We start from the raw sequence: 22,724 nt of genomic DNA, 5'->3' as shown, positions 1-22,724 counted from the left end.
GTAGGCTGCTTCATACCTTGTCTGAGCCTCGGTTTCCTTGTCTGCAAAGTGCGCATATCAGGGACACCACCCCTCAGGGTGTGAGGATTGGGCGTGATAAATCGGGGAAAACTGATGAGGGGCTGGCAAGTTACCAGGAGCTCAGTCTGTGCTGTCTGCTGTCAGTGAGGGAGGTTATGGTATTTGCAAAGAAATGTCTTTCCGTTTTTTAGTTTTTTTCAAGTGCCTGGGATCTGAGCTTAAGAAAAATAGCTAGGAATGGATTTGACTCTGTGTAGATGGATTTGGGGGTTGGGTGGAGAGGGCCCTATTTTGGGGAGCTCCATGGGCTAACAAAGAGCTTGCCCTGTGAGGAGCCTGCCCACCTTGGTCTCTGCATCAGGAGCTTCAGTGGGACCAGAGGGCGGCTGGTCTTGACCTGTTTTGTTCCCTACTCTGCACCCCCATCCCACAAACTGCCTTGTTTGTTTGCTCGGTAAACCCTTTTATTTCAGAGCTGGTGCAAAGGTAAATTCTCATCTCAGGCCCTGTTGGAAGAAAGACAAATTCTCAACAAGTAGGGGTCTAAGTTCCTAAGGTTTTGGTTGGGCATTCCACGCTGGGAACCCACAACAGATCCCAGGTTGAGAACGAGTGCTTTATGCTTTGTTTGCTTATTGATTTATGCACGGTTTGTGGGTCTGCTTCCAAGAAGGATCGTTGGAGAGGCTGCTTTTGATATTAAAACACACATAAAATGCATGAAAATAAAAACAGAAAGAGGTATTCAAAGGGAGCAGAGAATGGGATGTGTAGTCTGCTGGCCCTTAATTTCTGTCCTAGGTGACCACGGAGGGCGTGTGTTGCCGAAGGGCTCGTTAGCTCTGTTGCTGGGCAAGTCACAGGCCCACCTGGGCCTCAGTTTCCTCATCTGTAAAATGAGGGGAATATAAGTCGTGGTGCTGTTGTAAGGGTTGGACAATAGCATGTAGCGCAGGCATACCGTGCCTAATGAATGGAAGTTCATGTTTTAATACAGTTAACTTGGCGATTCCTCATAGGAGATTCAAAAAGGGGAAGGTGGTTGGCAAGGGCACATCACTCTTGAGTATCTTCCCTGGATGTGAGACGGCTTCTGCCTTGGAAAGCTTTCTGTGAAGTTGGGGACCAGTGTTTAGTTGCAAGAACAGCTGACATCTGGCAGTGTAAATCCAGCACTGTGTGGTGGGGGGCAGAGCTGGAGAGTTCATCTAGGACTTCTGAAATCCACAGCTGGTGGACTCCAACTTCTGGCTGAGGCTGGCCTTAGAGAAGGATGTGCAGGGTGTTAGTGGATAAGAAAATGGGCCAAGGCAGGTGGGGGTGGGGCAGGCCTGGTGGTACAACCCCAGGACGTTCTTTTCTCTCTGGGCCTCAGTGTCTCTGTGTGCTTACTACCAGCTGGACTGCACACTGTCAACCCTGAGACTCTGAGCGAGACTGCCGACAGTCCCTTGGTGGTGGCCCTGGACTCCAGGGTGACTGATAGGCAGCATCTTGGCCCCCAGCCAGGCGGCACTGCGGGGCTGTGGGGGAGAGGGTGTGCAGCAAATTCCAGCAGAGGAAGGGATCTGCTTCTGGTCTCGGCCTCCCAAGGGTGTGATTGTGCAGGAGAAACTCCCGCACAGCTGGGAAGCAAATGTGGAGGATTTTCTTTGCTGTACATGGTGGGTGGGGCAGGCTGGGGCAGGGCGGCTGTAGGGTGGGGCTGGGTAATGGGTGGTGGCGTGACTGTGCTGGGGGTGTGACAGGCTGGGAGGGGCTGGGTCAGCTGTGGGGAGTGGCCGTGGGATTGCATGTGGGGCCTGGACCTGCAGCCACTTTTCCTCCCCCAAGCCGGGTGCTCATTCACATACTGTTGAGCCTGCTTGCAGGGCTCTTCCTGCACCTCCTCTCAGCTGTCTGCTCCTTACGTGTGCCTGTGGCACAGATGCCTGTGATGCCAGCATTTGAACATATCAGCACCATGTGAGTTTACCTGTGCTTTCGTGTGCATGTGAGTATGGAGGAAGTAGGGGGCATGGTCCTGAGCAACCCAGGCAGGAAATGAAATCTGGGCTGGGTGAGCATGTGGGGCCCTGCCGTCATTCACCCCGAGGCATCATCACAGCAGAGACATCAAACCTTGGAGCCCAGAGGCCTGCATCTTCAGTGCCCAGTGCCATGCTTGGTACCTAGCGGTGTTCAGTAAGTACAGGGAGTGGATCATCTGTTTGTTTCTGACCTCCAGTGTGCTCCCAAATCTGACCTCTCTTCCTCTTTCTGGATCCACTGTTACTTTGATATGTAGCCTTGGGCCAGTACCTTCCTGAGCCTCAGTTTCCAGATTCATTAAACGGATAATCATTTTGTTAGCCTAGATCACTGTGTCCCAGGCACTGAGCAGTTTTACACACAGCATCTCTCAATCTTGGCAGCAGCCCTGCGAAATAGATTAGTTTCGCCCTATTTTACACTTGGGGAAACTGAGGCTCAGAGGGATTGAGAGATTGGCACAAAGGTCACAAGGCTTGTAAATAATGGAGGCAAGATTTAAGCCCAGGCAGGCTGGCTCCAGTTTGAGCCTTTAACAGAGGTGCTAGCAGCCACTGCTTTGCTGCCCCTCGGGTGGTTGGGGTGAAGTGGCACGATGTGCACAGCACTTTGCAGGAGGCCTGCTGCACTTTGTAGGCAGCAAGTACCTGGGAGTCAGGTGGTTAGGTGCTCTTCATCACGAAAGGCACAGGGAGCTCTTGGTGTCACTCCTGGAGCCCACCTGTCCACCCACGGCAGAGCCGGACCCCTCTCCAGTCCTGCTTTCTAGACAGTTTGGTCCCTGAGAAGTCCCTTATACCGCTGCCTCCTTCCTCTCTGAAGAGAGGATTGTGGGGGCACCAGAGCATTTTGGAGTGGGGGGTGGGGTAGGGAGTGACTTTCACCTCCAGAACAGTGGCCACAGTTACCGTGGTATTTCCCGGAAGTGCAGCGTTGCCATGGTATCTCCATGACGACCAGAGCATCTCGTTCATTATCCCCAGCACCTTGGCAGGGAAAGCTAGGCCTAGGGCTGGGAGAGCATAGTGGAAACCTGGCTGAGGGATGGAGGCCATGATAGCTGAGGCTCCCTGGTGCTCTCCTCCATCCCTGTCAAGATTCCCCTGTAGGCTCTAGAGCCATTGCCATCTCATGGGGTCTGGGTTCAAATTTCAGCTCTGCCATTGACTAGCTGTGTGATTTTAGGCAAGTGACTTAACCTCTCTGAGCCTCATTTTTCTCAACTATATTTTGTTTTTTTTTCCTCCTTAGTGGAGGCACTGGGGATTGAACCCACTGAGTTCTACAGCACCTCCCCTCATTTTCCTCAACTATAAATGTGAATAATAACAGTATTAGTTGTAAGAATTAATTGAGAGAAAGTATGAAAAAGTGCTTAACATGGTGCCAGGTTCGTGGTAAGTGCAGTAAAAATAACAATGTTAATAATTATAATAGTATTGTTATTTTTATTATAGAAACACCTGGGCTTCATGGAGGAATGAAAGTCACTTCACTTTGCAGCCTCAGTCTCCTTATCTGTGAATTGGGAATAATAACAGCTCATTCATTCATATCCTGAGTTCTCAGTAAGGCCCTATGCTGGGGAAAGTTGTGGGAGCTTCCACGACGACTCAGACTTGTCCTTTGGGGCACCCAGGCATGTGGGGAAGGGGAGGAAAGGAAACTGTACGTGTAGAGGGCCTGTGTGTGCCCGGTGTCATGTACCAGGCAGATCCTGCCTATGCACAGGTCAGTAAGTCCTGCCCTGCGATCTGCAGGCTCCAGAGTACGGAGCTGTGTGGAGAAACTCCAAGTCTGCGCTGCATGGATTATTCGGGTGTGTCCAGGGGCTGCTGGGCAGGATGCCAGATGGGGAAGGGAGGTTGGCTGTGGTGCCATATTAGCCTGTCAGAGGCTGGTGCCGGAAGTGCCTCAGCTGGTGGTGGCCGGTCGGGATGCATGCCTAGTGTCACTAAAATGCGTTCTTTTTAAGGAAGTTGGAAGTTCTGACTTTCAGGTTTGATATCTCCTGATTTTAAGATGTTACAACTGATTTCAGATTTTTTAAAATGCTGTCAAAGAACCCACATCTGTGTCCTATTTTGGCTTGAGGGTCCTGGTTTTCAGCTTCCATGCTGTGGAGTGGGGATGGGGCGGGAGCCTGAAGAATGGGACATGGAAGCAGAGTAGAGGGGGGTGGGTGGAGATGACTTCAGAGAGGTGATGACATTGGAACTGGGGTCTTGAAGGATGAGTAAGTGTCCCATGGGGTAGGGGGAGGCATTCCAAGCAATGGGAACTTCATTAGCAAAGGCCTAGATGCATGACCAAGATTGGTGACTCGTTGGGCGAGGCTGGGATTTACGAAAACGTCTGGTGATGTCGGTAAGGCCCAGGGCGATAGAGAGGTGTTGAGGACTCAGCCCGCAGCTGTCCTTGAGGCCTGGGTGGGGCTCCAAGGGGGTTAGAAGCCCCCCAATTTGCCATTCCTTGAACCACAGAGGTGCAGGCGGGCGTCGAGGGTCTTGAATGGCTAGTGCCAGGCCTTTGAGGGGTTGCAGTGGGGCAGTGCTGGAGGCCCCTGTTGCCAGCCTGCCGGTGGCCAGCATTTTGCCAGGTATTCGGCCTTCTCTGGGGACGGGGGCCCTCTCTCCTACTTCACCCTCTCTTGGACCTGGGCTTTGCATGGCCTCTTCTAGTCTCCTGGCCTCTGTCTGGACCCTGCCCATCCATCCAGCTCCCCGGCAAGGCATGGCTTCTGAAAATGGGGATTTGGATTCCAAGAGCTGTTAGAGACTTGAGAGAGAGCGCACGGAGCTTGGCTGTGCTTTGTGGGCTCAGTTGTTACCCACATTGTAAGTACATTAAATAAGCAACGGGAATGGATGACAGCAGTGGTTGATCCTTACTCAGCACTGCATGCCCAGCGTGCTTCTGAGTACTTCTGAAGTATCCACTCATTTATGGGAAGTATGTCAGATTTTCCTGTTTTGCAGATTAGGAAACTTGGGGCCCTGAGAAGTTAGATAACTTGCTCAAGATTACCCCGTTACTGAGTGGTGGAGCTTGGGTTTGAACGAAGCTGCCTGGCTCTAGTCTGCACAGGTAACTGTTAGGCTGTATTAACCTAGGGCTTTAGGGCCACAGGTGGGGTTGGGGGCACAGCATTTTGCAGCATATGTGCATATTTTTAACGGGAAAATGTTGTCAGATTCCCACAGGCGTCTGTGACCCCTAGGTGCCTGAGACTCTGCTGGTTGCATCATTGGCACACAAGCTGAAAGGCCATTAATGCAATAGACTGAAGGCCAGTGACCACAGAGCCCAGGCCTGCAGAGGAAGTGGGATTGGGTGGCCCGAGTGGGCAGGTGCCACCCCAGGCATTGACAGCAGGCAGGGCACCTTTAGGGCAGCTCTGCCTTCCCGCCCACTGGTCTCCTGTCCTGGCTCCTGGCCAAGGGGTGGGGCTCACTGTGGCTGCAGGGCAGAGGGCTGTCCTTATCAGTGGAAAAGGGGACACCGGGTGCATCCTGGGAATAAACAGAACCAGTCACCCCAGCTCTCCTGGCTCCGCCCAGGAAGCTTGCCCCTTCTTGCCCTGCTCTCAGCTGAAATTACAGGGACTCCCTGGAAAGCTCTGCCCTGTCCCTTATCTCCAAGCTGTGGTATGTACCCCTTTCTCTTCCTACCCCTACTCAACCCTTACTTCGCCTTCTGGTCAGTTCAGGTACCACTTCCTCCAGGAAGCCTTCCTTGGTCCTCCCTCTTCTTCCTCCAAGGTGGTTAAGTGCCCCACTTCTCTCAAATACCCTCCCTTCCCTCACTGTCACATTGCATCGTAGGTGCCAGTTTTCTTGGCTGCCTCGGGTTTCCCGTGGTGCCGGCACATAGTAGGGACTTTTGTGGAATGTTACAGCATGTCAGAGGTTGTACAGCCACCAGACATCATCATGAGGCCCCTTTCTCACAGGCAGGAAGCCCAGAAAGCAGCAGGCATGTCCCGGGTCACACGGCATGTCATGGCAAAAATGGGAGCAGACCTGATGTCTAAGATGTGTCCTTATTTCACACCCCTGCCTTTTGTTTCTGAGCACTTCTTTAAAAAACATTTGTTTTCTTATATTCACAAAAATAATAATTATTGTAGAAAACTTAGGAGACAAAAAGAGGAAAATAAAAATCACTCAGAGATAATTGTTAACTTTTTTTGTTTGTTTTTTGGATTTAGTACCAGTTCCTGGCTTATGCAGAACATTTTTAACAAAAATAGGACAATGCATACTGTTTTATAAATGTTTTCCACTTTAACAATGTATGTGGTAATTATACTTCTATGTCAGTCAATGTCCTCCTTCAACATATTGTAAATGGCTGCCTGGGATTCCATCACATGCTTGCATTATAATTGCTAAAGACAGTCCCCTATTGTTGGGCATTTGCTATTATAAACAACATCCTTTGCTACTATAAACAGCACTGGGATTCGTATTCTTGTGGGGAAATCTTTACACACTTCTGCAATTATTACCTCTAGGATAAGTTCCTAGAAGTACAGTTGTTGGGTCTCTATACTGTGCCCACGCTGAGCACACTGTACAGTGTTGGGTCTGGGAGGGATTTTGAAGATCTTTATCTCCAACCTGGATCTGAGGCTCACAGTCCATCCCTGGCTGTGCCAGCCCAGGCCCTCACACCTTCTGACCTTGTCCCCCATCCCCCATCCTCCACGGGGAGTGCGCCTGCCAGCTTTCAGCAGCTGCTTCCACTCGTGATTAAGTGAGACCGGTACAGGTGGAGTGCCCTGGGCTGGGGAATCGGCCCAAGGGGAGGTGGGAATGCCGAGTTTTGGTTGCCTGGGTGGGCAGAGGCTCACTCAGGGTGGTGCTTCCCCTCACCTCAGGTCCCTCGGCAAGTTCGGGATCCTCAAGGCAGGGGGTTCAGTCACCTGCTGTCCGGGCTGGCGTGTGCAGCTGTGGGCACGTGCTGAGGCTGAGAGATGCCTGTTGCATTCGGGGCAATTAGCGACAGCTGCCATTTCTTAAGTGTTGCTTGTACCAAGCTCCTGGGACAGGTTTACTCAGGTATCTCTCGCCCTGTGCTGCGGGGGTGGTGATTTCACAGGTGAGATCCCTGATGCTTGAGAGGGGCCTTCCAGCACAGCCACGCCGCTGATGCCTCCCAGCCCAGAGTTGAGTACTCGCAGGGCCTCTGTCTTTTCATCGGTCAGATGGGGCTGCTGGGCCCGTTCAGAGAGAGAGAAAGGGGTGGGGAAGCACTGCGGTAAGTGAGGGGAAGACGGTGAGGACGTGGTGTTCGGTCATGATTTAGAATTCTGCTTCTAGCTCCCAAGCCTTACAAGCGTTTGTTGTCTCACTTTGTCTTTCCTGTTTCTGGAGTTTTCTTGGTTTCGTCTGAGACTCTGATAATTAAGAGCAACTACCGCTGTTGGCACCCCATGCTAGATACTGCTCTGTGTGATTTACACACATCACTGGACTTAATCCTCTGGCCTCCTGTGAGGTGGGTACTGTTGTCAACAAATGGGGAGACTGGGGCTCAGAGAGATTAAGGAGCTTGCCCCCCGATCGTGTACCCAGGTTGGGCAGCAGTAGTTAAACTTGGGCCCACCTCAGCCAGGCCCTGTGCGTCCACAGTCACCCGACCCCCAGAGTCCACACTGACATCCTTCTGACTCTCCTCTTCTCTCTGCAGCCTGGGCCCCAGGGGCCCCACCGAGCGAGCGGCATGCGGCACCCCCGGGCCTGCCCAGTGTCCTTCGGCCCACTACCCAGCCCCCCCAGGAGGCCCTGACGCCCTGGGGCACTTCTGCTGTGCACAGGACCACGTGGGGGTTTGCCATGGTGACATAAAGGGGCGCGGAGGAAGGAAGGAGCGCAACCAGCCGCGGACTGCGCCCCTGGCTGGGAGGAAGGGCCGGGCCCGGATCCTCCTCTCCCGCTGCCCACTGCGGACCTTGCTTGCTGAGTCTCTGTGAATTTGTTGGTCAGTGGACGACTCGGGTGTCTCCTCCTGCGTGGGGCCCTGGGGTGGCCAGGGCAGGCAGGGCCTCTGGTGGCCGAGGTCTCCGGGGCCAGGATGCCCGCCCTGGCGCGCCTCCGCAGGCAGTGTCGGCACGTGTCCCCGCAGGCTGTCCTTTTCCTGCTGTTCATCTTCTGCCTGTTCAGTGTTTTTGTTTCGGCCTACTACCTATATGGCTGGAAGCGGGGCCTGGAGCCCTCGGCAGATGCCCCCGAGCCTGACTGTGGGGACCCGCCGCCTGTGGCCCCCAGCCGCCTGCTGCCGCTCAAGCCCATACAGGCGGCCACCCCCTCACGCACGGACCCATTGGTGCTGGTGTTCGTGGAGAGCCTATACTCCCAGCTGGGCCAGGAGGTGGTGGCCATCCTAGAGTCCAGCCGCTTCAAGTACCGCACAGAGATCGCACCCGGCAAGGGCGACATGCCGACGCTCACTGACAAAGGCCGCGGCCGCTTCGCCCTCATCATCTATGAGAACGTCCTCAAGTACGTCAACCTGGACGCCTGGAACCGGGAGCTGCTGGACAAGTACTGCGTGGCCTACGGCGTGGGCATCATCGGCTTCTTCAAGGTAACGGGGAGGGGTCTCCCAGCAGCTGAGAGCCCCAGCTGAGTCTGAATCCCATGCTCACAGTGGCTAGCTGAGTGCTTGACTTCTCTCCCCTGTAAAATGGGTACAATAGCGGCACCTCCTCCTAGGGTGTATGAAGGGTGAGGGAGTGCAGGTGTGAGTAGAGATAAGGCACTCGGAGCACACAGTGCCTAGTAGGTGCTTTTAATTTTATTTTTTAAATTTAATTTTTGTTTCAAGTAGTAGGTGCTTTTTAAGTATTAGCTTTTATGAGGAGCACAAAACAGGCATTGCTTGCTGTGCATCGGACCTGGCACACAGCAGGCACGTGCCTAAGAGAGGCCCCTGGGATGGGTGCTCTGCTGGGTGCCTCGAAGCCTGTCATGGCAGTCCTCCCAAGGGATGGGATGTGTCCCCATTTTGCAGATGGGTAAACCAAGGCTCAGGAAGATGAAGTGATGTATTTGAGGCTGTGCAGCCTGTTAAGCAGGAGAGCCAGGATCTGAGCCCAGACTTTCACATCTGGGGCTCTGTCTCCTGCGCTCTTTCCTCTTGGCTGTGGAGGGGTGTGTGGAGTTTATGCACCTCTCAAACCAGAGCCATTTTGCAGTGGAAGAAAGAGGAGAAAGAAATCCCAGTGGGCAGGTGAGCTGCTCTGGGCTCCATGGGGCACCCAGAGCGACTGCGGGCACATAGTCCTTGCTGAAAGTGTCGTGGAGAAGCTGTCCTTGGGGAGGAGGTTGGGAACAGCTGGATGGGGGATCCGGAGGGTCTGGCCAGAGAACTCTGACCTGCAAGGTGGGTTGTTGGGACTCTAGTTGGATGCTCAGGGGTGTTTGTTTCTTCATTCAGCAAATATTTACTGAGCGCTTACTGTGTTCCAGGTCCTCTGCTAGGCACTGGGGACACAGTGATGATCAAAGTGTGCCAAGTCCCTGCTGTCACGCAGCTGACCTTTCAATGCAGTGGGTGGGGTGGGGGACTAGACAGTGAACAAATAAACATACCATGTGGCAGGTGGTGATTAGTACAAAAAAAAAAAAGCTGGGAAGGGCACATGGGTGATAGGTATGGGCAGTTGGTGCTGGTTTTGATAAAATGGCCTGGAAAGTCATCTTTGATAAAGTGACCGGAAGGAAGTTAGAGTAGCCTGTGGCTCTGTGTGAAGGGCCTTCCAGGCAGAGGGGACAGTAAATGCACAGGTCCTGAGGCTGGCTCTTGCTTGGCCTGAATGGAGAGGAGCAGGAGATGGATCAGAAGTGGTCCATGTCCACTGACAGCTGCCCGTTCAGCCCCAGGCATTGTTGGCACTGCTGCGCCCTGGCCCTGTGCTCTGTGCTGGGAGGAGCCTGGTCTAGCGGAGGGTTTCTCACAGCGTGTTCTTTCATGCACTAATGGAGCAGGATGTTCTGCCATTAATAAAGGTTTTGTGGGCCAAGAAATTGAAGGCCCTTAGAAGTCCTGCAGTAGAGCAACCTGGTGAGATTTGTTCCCCAGCTGGCTTGATGACACAACCCTTTATTTCACGGCTTACCGTCTGGGAAGCGCTGGCCTGGTTTATGGCTGAGCAGTGACAGTGTCAGACAGCTTCATTGTCTGTTTTGCCTTTGCTTCTGGACTCTGTTCCCTTTCCTGCCGTGAACTTCATTAGGTGTGATCCAGAGTCCCAGGCCTGAAAAACATCACAATGGCTGACACTCACTGAGTGCTCACCCATCGCCGTGCACTCCTACATACTTTATGTGAATTAACACATTTAACACTCACAAACTATCCTCCAAGCAAGGTACGTGTCGTCCTGATTTAAGAGAGAAGGAAACTGAGGCAAAGAGGGGTGAAGAAATGTGCCCACGCTCACACCTCTGATGAGCACAGATCTAGGATTTGAACCCAGGCGGTTTGGCTCCAGGGGCTTTATTCCTAACCCTGGGGGCAGGGATGTGCTCAGAGTCTCACTGTGGGGTCCATGGCAACTCCAGGTCTTCATGCTTTTCCTGCCCTAGTGTGTAAGACAAGACCCCTCCTTGGTTCCATCTGGGGCCTGTGACTTTCTTCTCTAACGGGAGCCCTCTGGTGGTCAAGCTGCATCTTTCAGCTCTTCTGCACAGCCTGCTTCATTGCTGTGCCTTGGGCCTGGGACTCCAGGGATCTGGAGATTTGCTTTCTAGTGCCCACTGGCACTGGATTCCCAGGTCAGTGCAAGAGCAGAAACTGAAAAGTCCAGAACCTGGTTCAACTCTTTCTGTCAGTTATAGACAGAATGGCCTTGGGCAGGGTATTCAACCCATCTGTAAAGTGGGTCCAGTCACAGCAGCTGCCCTACCAGGCTGTGTTGAAGATAAAACAGGACAGTGGGTGGGAAGCACTAGCACAGTGCCTGGTACCCAGAGCCACCCAGTAATTGGCAGCTGGCATGCCTTGTCATCTTGCTTTAGCAAACTCAGCTGATGGTAGCACTTTATCTGTCTCGTGGCTCTGGCCAGCATGTGCCCCTGAGGTCCTTGAGGGTGGGAGCGGGTCTTCCTTGGCAGCCCTGTTTCCTGGCTCAGCCTTGCAGCTCCAGGTGCCCTGGGGCTGAGCACACCCTGGGAGAGGGCAACACTCACTACATGCCAGACCCTGAACTCCTTGCTTTGCAGACTCTATCGTATGTAATTCTCACAGCTAGCTCCTCTGTGAAGTGGGCATTTTAATTTCAGGTAAGAAATTGATGCTCAAAAAGTTAAATGACTGTGTAGACTTGACACAGCTAGTAAGTCAGAGCCAAGATTCTGCAACCATGGTCATCCCTTCGAACCCAACCGCAAGTGAGCAGGTCAGAGCAAAGTGATGGATGGGGGACCTGAGGTCCAGAGACGAAACACCTTGGGAGCCCCAAGGTTCTCAAGATCATTCAGCTAGTTACTACCTAAATCTGTACTAGGCTCCCCATTCCCGGGCCAGGACCCTTCCTTCCTCTGCCTGATGACCCCACTGGAAGATTCGGTGTCTCCTCAGTGGGTCCCCAGTGCTAAGAAATTCCCCTCCCGTGGGGCGAGGCTTGCAGCAGAGGTCAGTCTCTGCGATGCTCGGGCTTCCTCTCCATTCTCTTCTCCAGCTGGTTCCTTTCACTGCAGACTGGGGTGGACAGTCAGCAACTTGGCTTTCTCCCCTCCTCGACATCTCCCAGCTGGGCAGCTGGCAGAGCTGCCAGTGCCTGGCAGTCAGCTCAGGATCGGGGCTTTGAAATGGGATCCCCTGGCGCCTGTGGTCCAGTGTGGCCTCCCAGGCCACAGCAGGTGATGGACAGGGCCTGAAATGTCTCTGGCCTTCACTGCCTTTGTCCCCAGGGCTGGCTTAGGGGTCACGGGGAGCCTGGAGCTGGGGGAGGAGGCCTCTCAGGATGGGGCTCTCAACGCCAGAGGCTGACTCAGGAGAGGGTGGGAAGTTGGCAGTTATTCCTGGTGTGTGGAGTCAAATGTAGGCCCCTTATCTCAGTTTACAAGGCCAGGGCCCTGCGGGGCCTTCGTGGGAATTAGAAAAAAGCACTTCTGGGTGGAGGTTACTAGTAAAAGGCACCCTTTGAGCAGATGCATCTCCACTTGGGGCACAGAGCTCAGCCCTTAGTGGAGTGCCCTTGCTCAGCGCTCACCTGGCCAGCTCCCTAGGGTGGCCCTGTGCACCAGCCTGCCTCCGTCTCCAACCTCTTTCCATGCCTTTTGTCCGCTCTTGCTTTGTCCCACTCCACTCATTCTCCATACAGCAGCCAGATGGATCTTTTTAAAATGCAAATTGGAACCTGTCATCCCTCTGTTCAGAACCTTTTGATGGAGTCTTTGATGGCTTCCCACTGCCACTTCAAGCCTCTTGGGTCCTGCAGGTCTGCCCCTAGCTGACCTTTCTGTCTCATCTCCTCTTCTTCCTCTTGATCACTCTGCTGGCCTCTTGCTATTCCTTGACTGTACTGAGCACTTTCCAACCTCGGGGCCTTTGCACTTGCTCCTACCTTGCAGCTTGGCTCCCACCTCTCCCATAGTTGATGCTTACTCATTGCTTACATCTTTGTTCAAAAATCCCTTTCTCCAGGAAGCCTCTCGTGAGCCAACTGACTGTGCCCACTTATCTACTCTTCTAGAACTATGAACCTTTTCCATGTAGCATGTGCCACATTGAAGTTTTTTTGTGTATTTCTGCAGTTTTGATTGCTCTCTCTCTTCCCTGCTCACCTTTAAGGTTCATAAAGGCAGAAGCCATGTCTCTTTTCCTCACTGGAAACTTAACACAGTGCCTGGCACAGTGAGTAGTTGTGGAATGAACAAATGAAACCCACAATTAACAACTGTCACTTGCCAGGAACTAGGGATCTGTCTATCCCTCTTTCTTTTAAAAAATCTAGTTACTCATCAGATATGTGTTTGCTCCCACTGGGTGTCAAGCCTGTGCTGGCACCACGGATCCAAGGTGGAAATGATGTAGCCTCTGCCCTTAAGAGGGCACAGCTTGGTGGGTGGGGAGACCCTAAACATAGTGCAGCAGCCAAAATGAGAAGTGCTGCAGCTGAGGCTTTAATGTGATCCCAGGGAGACCAGTGAAGAGATGAGGTTATATGCATTGGGTTTTGGAGGATGAGCAGGAGTTTGTCAGGCCTGGAAGACTGAAAGGAGCTGGCATAGGGAAAAGGCCAAATTATACCATATTCAGAGGCAGGTGGCTGGGAGGCTGAGGGACGGACTGAAGGAGCAGGGCCTATGAGTCTAGGGAAGAGGCAAAAGGGAGGCTCTTGGTACTATCTGCAGATCCCCAGGGAGCTGGCAGTGGAGGGCCCTGGGAGCAGAGGAATGTGCGGGGAGCTGGACTCCTGTGGGGAGTGCTAGGGGCATATGGGAGGTTGGGAGTGCTGTGGGGTGGAGTGTCTGCTCCTGCACCACCAGTAGACCCTTCCTCTTTGATCTCTTCTCCATGAGCATCTGCCTAAGATTTCTCCAGAGGAAAGGACTGTGTGGCAAAGGCAGCTTGGAAACCCCAGGTGGGAAAGCCTGATGGTCAGGTGCGTGGGCTCCGGGGTCAGACTGTCTGGCCGTGAGGTGTGGCTCCTCCTGACCACTGTGCGCCTGAGGGGAGCACTGCCTTCCGAGCCTTGGTTTCCTCGCCTGTGAAGTGGGATGACAGAGGAACCCGCCTCCCGAGGCTGATGCCGCTGGCCCTGTGCTAAGCACTTTGCCACTGTTAACGCTCATCCTCCTCCACCACCCCTTGAGGGATTTACCACTCTTAGCCACGTTTTCTAGCTGGGGAAGCTGAGGCACAGGGCAGTTACATAACTTGCCCAAAGCCAGGCAGTCTGGTGGCAGAGTCCATGTTCTCCACTGCTAGACCTTCCTCTGTGTGATTTTGGACAAGTTACCTAGCCTTTCTGGGCCTAATCTCCTCATCTGTAAAATGGGAATGGCAGTGACACACACCTTCGTCACGGGGTCACCGTGAGGATTACCACACTCCTTCAGGTAAAGTGCACAAGCTGGTTCCTGGCTTTGGTAAGCACGTCAGATGTGTTAGCTGGTGTAGCATCATGACGGGTGGATCTGGGTGAGCACAGGGCCAGGAGTGTGATGAGCCCTCCATGAGTGTGTTAGTGAGAACTGTAGACAATCCCGTGGTCCCTTGGGGTTCCAGACCTGATGGCTCTCTTCCCCCTCCCTGCCCCGCCCCACCCGACCCGGCTGCAGGCCAATGAGAACAGCCTGCTGAGTGCGCAGCTCAAAGGTTTCCCTTTGTTCCTGCACTCGAACCTGGGCCTGAAGGACTGCAGCATCAACCCCAAGTCCCCGCTGCTCTACGTGACCCGGCCCAGTGAGGTGGAGAAGGGCGTGCTGCCCGGCGAGGACTGGACCGTGTTCCAGTCGAACCATTCCACCTACGAGCCGGTGCTGCTGGCCAAGACGCGGACGTCCGAGTCCATCCCGCACCTGGGTGCGGACGCCGGCCTGCACGCCGCGCTGCATGCCACCGTGGTCCAGGACCTGGGCCTCCACGACGGCATCCAGCGTGTGCTGTTTGGCAACAACCTCAACTTCTGGCTGCACAAGCTCGTCTTCGTCGACGCCGTGGCCTTCCTCACGGGCAAGCGCCTCTCGCTGCCTTTGGACCGCTACATCCTGGTAGACATCGATGACATCTTCGTGGGCAAGGAGGGGACACGCATGAAGGTGGAGGACGTGAAGGTATGGACGGGGGCACCAGGCCGAGTCGGGTGGGCCTTGCCGCCTTCACACCTCGCTGTTCCTGTCGTGACATTGCTGTCCGCACCTCCCCTGTGCTGCTAGTCCCCCTCCGTTGGCTGCTTGGTTTTACTGTCTTATTAGAAACAAGTGCCACTTAAAATTATATTGAATATAGAGGAATTTTGCATCTGGAGTGCATAACTATGGAGAGATAGGAGCTGGGCAGAGTCATTTACCTGCCTTTTAATCTAGCTGGGATTTTTAACTCTCAAAAATGTCTGTCAGTACCAGAGCTCCTGCAAAACTCATAAGATAAGAATTGGAGCTCGAATCATACACAAGGCACAGTTTAACTGAGGTCTGTGTAGATAGTGGAACATGTGTTTAATTCAAAAAATGTTTACCACGCTAAACTGTATTAAAAGCATTTTGCAAACCACGGAATTTTATACATCTATCCCTATTAAAAAGAAGGCTGCAAATTAAGACCATTAAGCAGTCTTTAAAATACGATTTTCATCTACTCACTCTTTTACTCCAAGTTATTTTGCAAAGGAAACGACATCACTCCTGTAAATGGGGAAATCGGTATCAGTTGCCATAAACAGAGGGCAACCATAACAGTAGATCCAGTGAAAACAAAACAGGGGATTAAATTCTAGAGGGGCTCCGCTGCCTGCTGACCGCCTGTCCTCTCTTCCACGAGATTAGCGAGAGTTAGAAACATATTAGCATCAAACCAAGGCTTCTTTTTGATGTTAGGAGGAGGATTGAAAAATAGGCTTGTGAGAGGAATGCTTGGCCCTCGAGTGACTCAGGTTGTGGATGCTGTGTGCTTTGCCGCCCTGAGATCATTGTTGGGACTGGCCATGGGGCCTGGAAGGAAGCCCTGGTCTCAGGGCTGGGGACTGTCCTCCTGCCTCAGTCAGGAGTGAAGTCTCTGCTCCCCTTGACACCTCCAGAGGAGAGGAGCAGAGCAGATGCTGTTGGCGAGCAGGCGCTGTGTGGGGAGTCAAGACCTGGGCTCAAGTCCCAGTCTGACCCTAACTGACTGGGTGACTCGGGCAAGTCGCTTCCCCTGTCTGAGCCTCAGCAGTGAAATGACAAGGTGGGGTGAATGGGAGGGGCCTGGATGGCTAGGGTGAGGGGCGTGTGCAGACGCAGGGCTCTGCGCCTCCGCCCGCCCCCGGGCGCTGCCTCTGAGTCGGGACAGTGCTGCTCTGACCTGCGTTACCCTGTGTGATTGCTCCTGAGATTTCACTTCCTCAAGGGCTCCCCTGTTGAAAAAAAGTTTTGAGACAACTCCTGTTGAGCTATCTAGCTCTGAGGCTTCCTGTGATGCCACGACCTACTTCTAGCAAAGGAGAGTCCTCTGTTTTCTACTTAGGACTTTCTTCTGGTGGCCCAATCTTACTCTCTCCTGCTGTAACCTAGGTCCTTGCTGCCTGACCAGGGTGAGTCCTTGAGACTGGTCCAGGGTTGACCCCATGAGGGAATCAGGCTGCCAGGTCCACTGTGTCTCCTGTGAACCCAGAGTTAGCCCTTCTTGGTCCTCATTTCCCCCATTTTTAGAACGAGAGGAGTTTGGAGCCGTTTCTGTAGGAGAATACCAACAGAGACATCCACCTCCGTGCGCTCAGCTCAGTGCAGACTGCAAAGTGTTTTGCCAGCCAGGTCCCATTTGCCTTAAGCATCCTTGTGAGTCAGGGCAGAGTTGGGGTTTTTTTCTTTGTTTTTTTCTTCTTTAATCCCAGGCACTGGCTACAGTGGAGCCTTTCTTTCAGAGACATGAATGTCGCCTCCCGAACTTGTACAGTACAGGCCGTACGGTGCCATTTACATAATATCAACAGCAGTGCTTATTCAGGGCTTGGCGAGTGTTCAGCCCCTCTGTGTGTGGCCTCATCTGATCCTCACAGCAGCTCTGTGAGGTGGGTATTGTTTTAAGTCCCACTTTACAGAGGAGGGCACTACAGCTCAGAGAGGTGAAGTACCTTGCCCAAGGTCACACAGCTCCAGCATCGATATCTATCAGGTAGTGCATGGCCTTGATAAGATGCCGCTGGTGGTCCCAGGAGGGCCAGGACTTTTCGTCTGCAGAGTGTTCTGAGAGCGGGCTCTGCTTGCAGGATTCCTAGCAGTCTGGCGCATCATGCCGGGTAGGGATTTTTTTTCAGTCCTGACTCCAGAGTACAACTGTACGTTTGTTTCACAAGTGTCAACATCCCTTCATTGACTAGCAAAGCGCTGGGTGAGCCCTGCACGGGAACACTGCATTGCTGGGCACACAGTACATCTTTGGAAAAGTCGTGTCCTTTGACATCAGCCTTGGAGTCACCAGTGAGGAGAAGTCCCCCACGTCAGACAGATGAAGGCATGAGGCTCACAGGGGCAGTGACCACAGAAAACCATTTTTTCATCACTTACCAAGATACCAGGCTGTTTTACATGCAGCATCTCATGTAGTCCTCCCAAGAGCCCCATGAGGGAGCTCTTACTATCTCCATTTCACACCTGGGGAAACTGAGGCCTGGAGACATTGCAGAGCTTTCTCAAGGACATGGCAGAACCAGGCTAGAGTCTAGGTCTTGTCTTGCCAGAGACCTGGTGGAGGTGGCGGCACAGGGCTGGCTTCATGGGTCTGGGACCTGCACAGTCACACAGGGCCCCACGTGTGGAAAGGGGCTGTACAAGGTTTAATGTTCTGCTATTGCCTTCTTGGCATTTTTGACAGTTTTGAGCAAGGGTGCCGCATTTTCGTTTTTTGCTGGGCCCTGCGAACTTTGTAGCTGCTTCTGCAGTAGCAGGACCCTTCTGGGCCCTCAGTGGAAGGAGTCGGGGGCTCCTGGCTTCCCTTCACCCCTCTCTCTTCCCTCTGCTCATCCTAGGCCCTGTTTGATACGCAGAATGAACTACGCACACACATCCCAAACTTCACTTTCAACCTGGGCTACTCAGGGAAGTTCTTCCACACAGGTAAGTGGGCCTGGATCTGCCCCAACTAGCAACTTCTAAGAGCCCTGAACACGCAGACCCTTGGAGCGTTGTTCCAAGGGGTCATCAGCAGGTGGGCTGATGTGCCCCGTTAGGGCCACATTTGGCCCTGTGGTCCCCCCAAGGCAAACAGCCCTCAGAGCAGTCATAGCCCCAGGCAGAGGGCGTTTGGGACAGAGAGTCTTTGGGGACAGCGACGACACGGCCTTGGCTCCCGTTCGTCTGTGCCCAGCCTTCAGGCTCTGCTGTCGTGGGTGTGGACATCTTGTCCCTCCTGTCTGCCTCTCACCTCCCCTTTTTGATATGATTTATACTATTTCTGCTTTAAAAAGGAATTTGTTGACTTTTAAGAACACTATAGAAATATGCAGCAGAGAAAGTGAAAATGCCCTATAATTGTAGCTGCTCCGGTGATGAGCACTGTCATGAGTTTATTTTCTAGTCTTAAGGGTTTAGGTTGAAGGCTGAGGGTTGCCTGGTTCTTGCCTTCCTTCCTTTTGGGGGCTTTCCCGAGTTCCTCACATGCTGTCCTTTGGGACTAGGCAGGATGGAACAACCCCTGAGCCGTCATCTGCGGTGAGCGTTCCCTCCAGCTGCCTTCTGCATGGGCCACAGTGTGGATAGCCTCTCTTGAATTCTAGGCAAAACCCTACTAGTCTGCAATTTTGGAGGGGAAAGTCTGCAGCATAGCCCTAAACCATGTAAGAGTGATACTGAGTTGTCTCTGTGTTTTTTAAATATTCTTAACCCTTAGCATGTCAGAGGTAGTTGTAGTGAAACACACAGAAAAGGGTTAAACATCTTGTATCTATACAAAGAGCTTCTGTAAGTAACTAAGTAAAAGGCAAATGACCCAGTAGAAAAACAGGAGTAGGATCAGAGTAGGCAAGTCAGAGTTGGAAGAAAGCCTTGGGATCTTTGCCTCTGAACCGTGCATTGCACAGACAGGCCCCGAGGGCCCAGGGCCTGGGAGGACTTGGCCAAAATCACTGGCTGAGTCAAGGTCACACTCGAGACTGGAGTCCAGAGCTGTGGACTGGGGCTCTGCTCTGTGCTGTAGCTCAGGGAACCGCTCTGAGCAGCTCTTGGGTGGGCTGCGGCTGTGCACGCCATCCCCGGACCGCGTGGCGGGTGGGCTGGGCTGAGCTGCCTGTGCTCGGGCTGCAGGTACCGACGCTGAGGACGCAGGGGACGACCTGCTGCTGTCGTACGTGAAGGAGTTCTGGTGGTTCCCCCACATGTGGAGCCACATGCAGCCCCACCTCTTCCACAACCAGTCCGTGCTGGCCGAGCAGATGGCCCTGAACAAGAAGTTCGCTGTCGTGAGTAAGATTCCCTACAGGGCAGAACTGGGGGGCTCGGGGTTGGGCTGGGGTCAGGACTGTTGGCCTCCTGCTGCTTTAGCAGTTCCCTCTGACAGCTTTTTATTAACATCTTTATAGCCACTGTGTCACTGAAGCCTCACAGAGACCCCAAGAGGCCGGTGTCTCAATAGCCTCATTTTAGAAAAGAAACTGAAGCTCAGGGAGGCCACACCAGCTACTAAGAGGTCTGACTGGGACTTAAACCCAGGCCTATTTGTTTCCTGAGCCCAAGCTCTCATCCTCAGGCTGGAGTGGGGGCCCCTGGAAAGCTGGAGAAGGTGCCCAGCAAGGAGGGAATGAGGCCTGGGAGCTGGCTCAACCTGGGCCCAGCAGCCAATTAGAGGCCCGGAGAGGCAGGAACGGCGCCGCCCTTGTTGCTCACTCCTGAGCTGGAGGAAGTGAGCACGGGGCTGAGAGAGAGGTGGAGTCCCGGCTCGGCCCGGTCCCTCTCTCTGGACGTGTCCCTTTCCTGCCCGAGCCTCAGCTTCCCCATCAGTCCCCACTTGGACTTAGCCCCACTGCCCTGCCGTTCTAGCCTCTGATTTCTCTCTCCTGTTGTACAAAGGGGAAATAAGGCCCAGAGGGAAGGGAGCCCCATGCTCACCCTGCCCTGGCCCTCCTCTCCCCAGGAGCACGGCATTCCCACAGACATGGGGTACGCGGTGGCGCCCCACCACTCGGGCGTGTACCCTGTGCACGTGCAGCTGTATGAGGCCTGGAAGCAGGTGTGGAGCATCCGCGTGACCAGCACGGAGGAGTACCCCCACCTGAAGCCCGCCCGCTACCGCCGCGGCTTCATCCACAACGGCATCATGGTGAGTGCGGCCCGGAGTGGGAAGCATGACTCTGGGGAACTGGTTCGGGGGTTCAGGTAAGTTTCTGCTGCCTGCTCTGGCACCTGAGCCTCTCAATCCCAGGGAAGGAGGGCTGCCAGTTGGCCCCTTTCTGAGCTATGCTTTCGTGACGGGTGAGCTGCTTTAAAGGGGCTTCTGCTGAGGCCCTGAGACAGACCTCTGTCTCATTTATTGGTTTGCTGGTGTAGAAGATGTGTCTGTCCCTGTTCAGGGCACTGGGAATACTGAAATGCACAAAAGCAACAAAAGTCCCTGCCATTGTAGACTCGACGTTCTAGTGGCAGGAGACAGTGCGTTCATTAATGTGTAAAGTATGTAATAGTCAGATGGTGATAAGTGCTATGGAGAAAAACCAAGCAGGAAATGGAGATAAGGAGTGTAGGGGAGAGGAGACGCTTAAACAAGATGGTTCTGGAGTGCCTTCCTGGGAATGAGCCATGCTGCTGTATGAGGACGAGCATTCGTGGCAGAGAAAACAAGTACAAAGGCCCTGAGGCAGGCTTGTGCTGGATGCGTTTGAGGACCAGCTAAGAGGCCAGTATGGCTGCACGGAGGGGAGTGAGATGGGAGGAGGTGGTAGGACTTGAGACGGAGGGGTGATTGATGGACCAGATTGTTTACGGCCACATAAGGCCACTGGGTGGACTTTGGGTTTTATTCTGTGATGGGAAGGTTGTGAGTGGAGCGCTGTAATGATCTGAGTCATATTTTAAAAGGATTTCCATCATTCTGGCTGCTGTGAGTTGCAGAGCCTGTAGGTGACAAAGTGGGGAGCAGGAAGGCCAGTTAGGAGGTTGCTACCGTTTTCTAGATGAGGGATGGTGGCTTGGACCCGGGAGCAATGCTGGGATGTGATCAGATTCTGGACTTAGAAGTTAGAGGCTGATGAATTGAATATTGAGCATGGGAGAGAGAGGTAAGTCAAGGATGACTCAGGTGTTTGCCCCGAGCCACTGGAAGAATGAATTGTCATTGGTCCAGATGGGCAGCCGTGGGAAGGCCAGATTCATGGTCTGTCCGTCTGTCCACTGACCTCCTTGATACCAGGTGTCCATACTGACTGTGAGGAGGAGGTGGTGATGAGACAGGTGAGTGCGCTGCCTTCCTGGAGCCCATAACGAACAGCTAAACCAGTTCACGACCAAAGGTGCTGCAAGGCCAGTTCTGAAGCCACGGAGGAGTTACAGAGTGTACCTGGGGGAGTCGCTCTGGAGAGGGGCAGGGATCCCTCGCTAGGCAAACAGTCCAGGTTTCCAGAAACATTCTTGCTTGCCTGTCTCTGTTACTTTTGAGTCTGCTCATTTCATACAGAGTAATATGTGAAGTTTTTACATGTGTAAAGCGTGTAGAGAAATATGTGAAGTATTTCCGCATTTGAAATGGCAAGGGCCCGTGGGCTCACTTGGGAGAATGTCAGAGGCTGCAGGTCTTTGGGGAAGAGAGGCTGCTCTTCTGAAGAGACACTCTGGCTATTCTCCTGAGGAAGGGCCCTCCTGCCGCCGTCCAGGCCTGAAGAAGCCAGAGCTCCTCTCTCCTGCCCACCCCCAGGTCCTCCCGAGGCAAACCTGTGGCCTCTTCACACACACCATCTTCTACAACGAGTACCCTGGTGGCTCCAGTGAGCTGGACAAGATCATCAACGGGGGCGAGCTCTTCCTCACCGTGCTCCTCAATCCCGTGAGTGCTCTGTAGCCCTTGGCTGCGGCGGGGGAGAGGCTGCCTGGCAGGCAGCTGGTCTGTGGCTGAGGCCAGCCTTCCGGGACCCAGACCCGGGAGGAGGGACCGGAGCAGGTGTGCCGCCAGGAGTTGGGAAACCCTCACTCCAGCCCTGGCTCTGTCCACGCTCTGCTGCTTGACCTTGGTGGGGAACCTGAGCAGTCTCTTTTCTCCTTTTTATAATCTTGCACTTCAGTACAGTTTTGTTGACATTTTTGTCTGCGTTCTCTTTCCAGTCTTTGTGTGTGTATGTAAATGTTATATATTAATGTACGTAGTAAACTATGAATACATTAAACTATATAACATATATATAACACATATATTATGTATTTTAAACTACCCAGCTGAGCTTTCTGGGCCTCTCTTTCCTTATCTGTGAAGTGGAAATAACCATCCATGCTATAATGGTATTAGACAGATCTCAAGTGGTGGTGGTATTCAGCTTTATGGAATAACCAAGTACTGCTTACCTTCCGAGCCACCCCCTCACCTTCCTGCCAAAAAAAAGGGCCAAAGAGCACCCACGTGCCTGTGCAGGTCAGCTTCCGTTTTGAAGGCTGCCATAGTCAGCGTCAGTCCCACTGGATTCACCTAGCCCAGGTCACATGGCAGTTTTATTGACCGCCCCAGTGAACCTAGGACCGGCTCTCGCGCAGCCCCGCAAGCTGAAGCAAGACCAGGGAGGGCCAGAAGTGGGGATGAAGGTATGAAGGGGGCTCAGAGGCTGGCCGGCCCCACCTCACCCCTCCCCTCCCCTGGAGCAGATCAGCATCTTCATGACGCACCTGTCCAACTACGGGAACGACCGTCTGGGCCTGTACACCTTCAAGCACCTGGTGCGCTTCCTGCGCTCCTGGACCAACCTCCGGCTGCAGACGCTGCCCCCGGTGCAGCTGGCCCAGAAGTACTTCCAGATCTTCTCTGAGGAGAAGGACCCGCTCTGGCAGGTG

General features: G+C 53.4%; 1 protein-coding gene across 12 annotated transcripts in view; it reads left to right on the top strand.

Moving 5' to 3' along the window:
- NDST1 (N-deacetylase and N-sulfotransferase 1) overlaps positions 1-22,724 on the top strand; it is a 58,729-nt gene that overhangs the window by 20,281 nt on the left and 15,724 nt on the right. For 9 of the 12 annotated variants that reach the window (XM_072954738.1, XM_072954724.1, XM_072954761.1 and 6 more), the window contains 7 exons: positions 7,747-8,643; positions 14,349-14,843; positions 17,732-17,819; positions 19,005-19,159; positions 19,831-20,016; positions 21,604-21,732; positions 22,539-22,721. In XM_072954738.1, coding sequence (XP_072810839.1) covers positions 8,131-8,643; positions 14,349-14,843; positions 17,732-17,819; positions 19,005-19,159; positions 19,831-20,016; positions 21,604-21,732; positions 22,539-22,721 — 1,749 coding nt within the window. In that variant the 5' untranslated portion in view covers positions 7,747-8,130. Of the gene's footprint in view, positions 1-1,961; positions 1,987-5,676; positions 5,700-7,268; positions 7,555-7,746; positions 8,644-14,348; positions 14,844-17,731; positions 17,820-19,004; positions 19,160-19,830; positions 20,017-21,603; positions 21,733-22,538; positions 22,722-22,724 lie in introns of those variants that run through there. The other 3 variants (XM_072954772.1, XM_031671295.2, XM_072954757.1) reach the window with 3 other exon arrangements.

This window comes from Vicugna pacos, chromosome 3 (genome assembly GCF_048564905.1).
Source record: "Vicugna pacos chromosome 3, VicPac4, whole genome shotgun sequence".
NCBI classification, from domain to species: Eukaryota; Metazoa; Chordata; class Mammalia; order Artiodactyla; family Camelidae; genus Vicugna; species Vicugna pacos.
The sequence above is the reverse complement of the archived record's forward strand: the minus strand, read 5'-3'. Positions and strand labels throughout refer to the sequence as shown.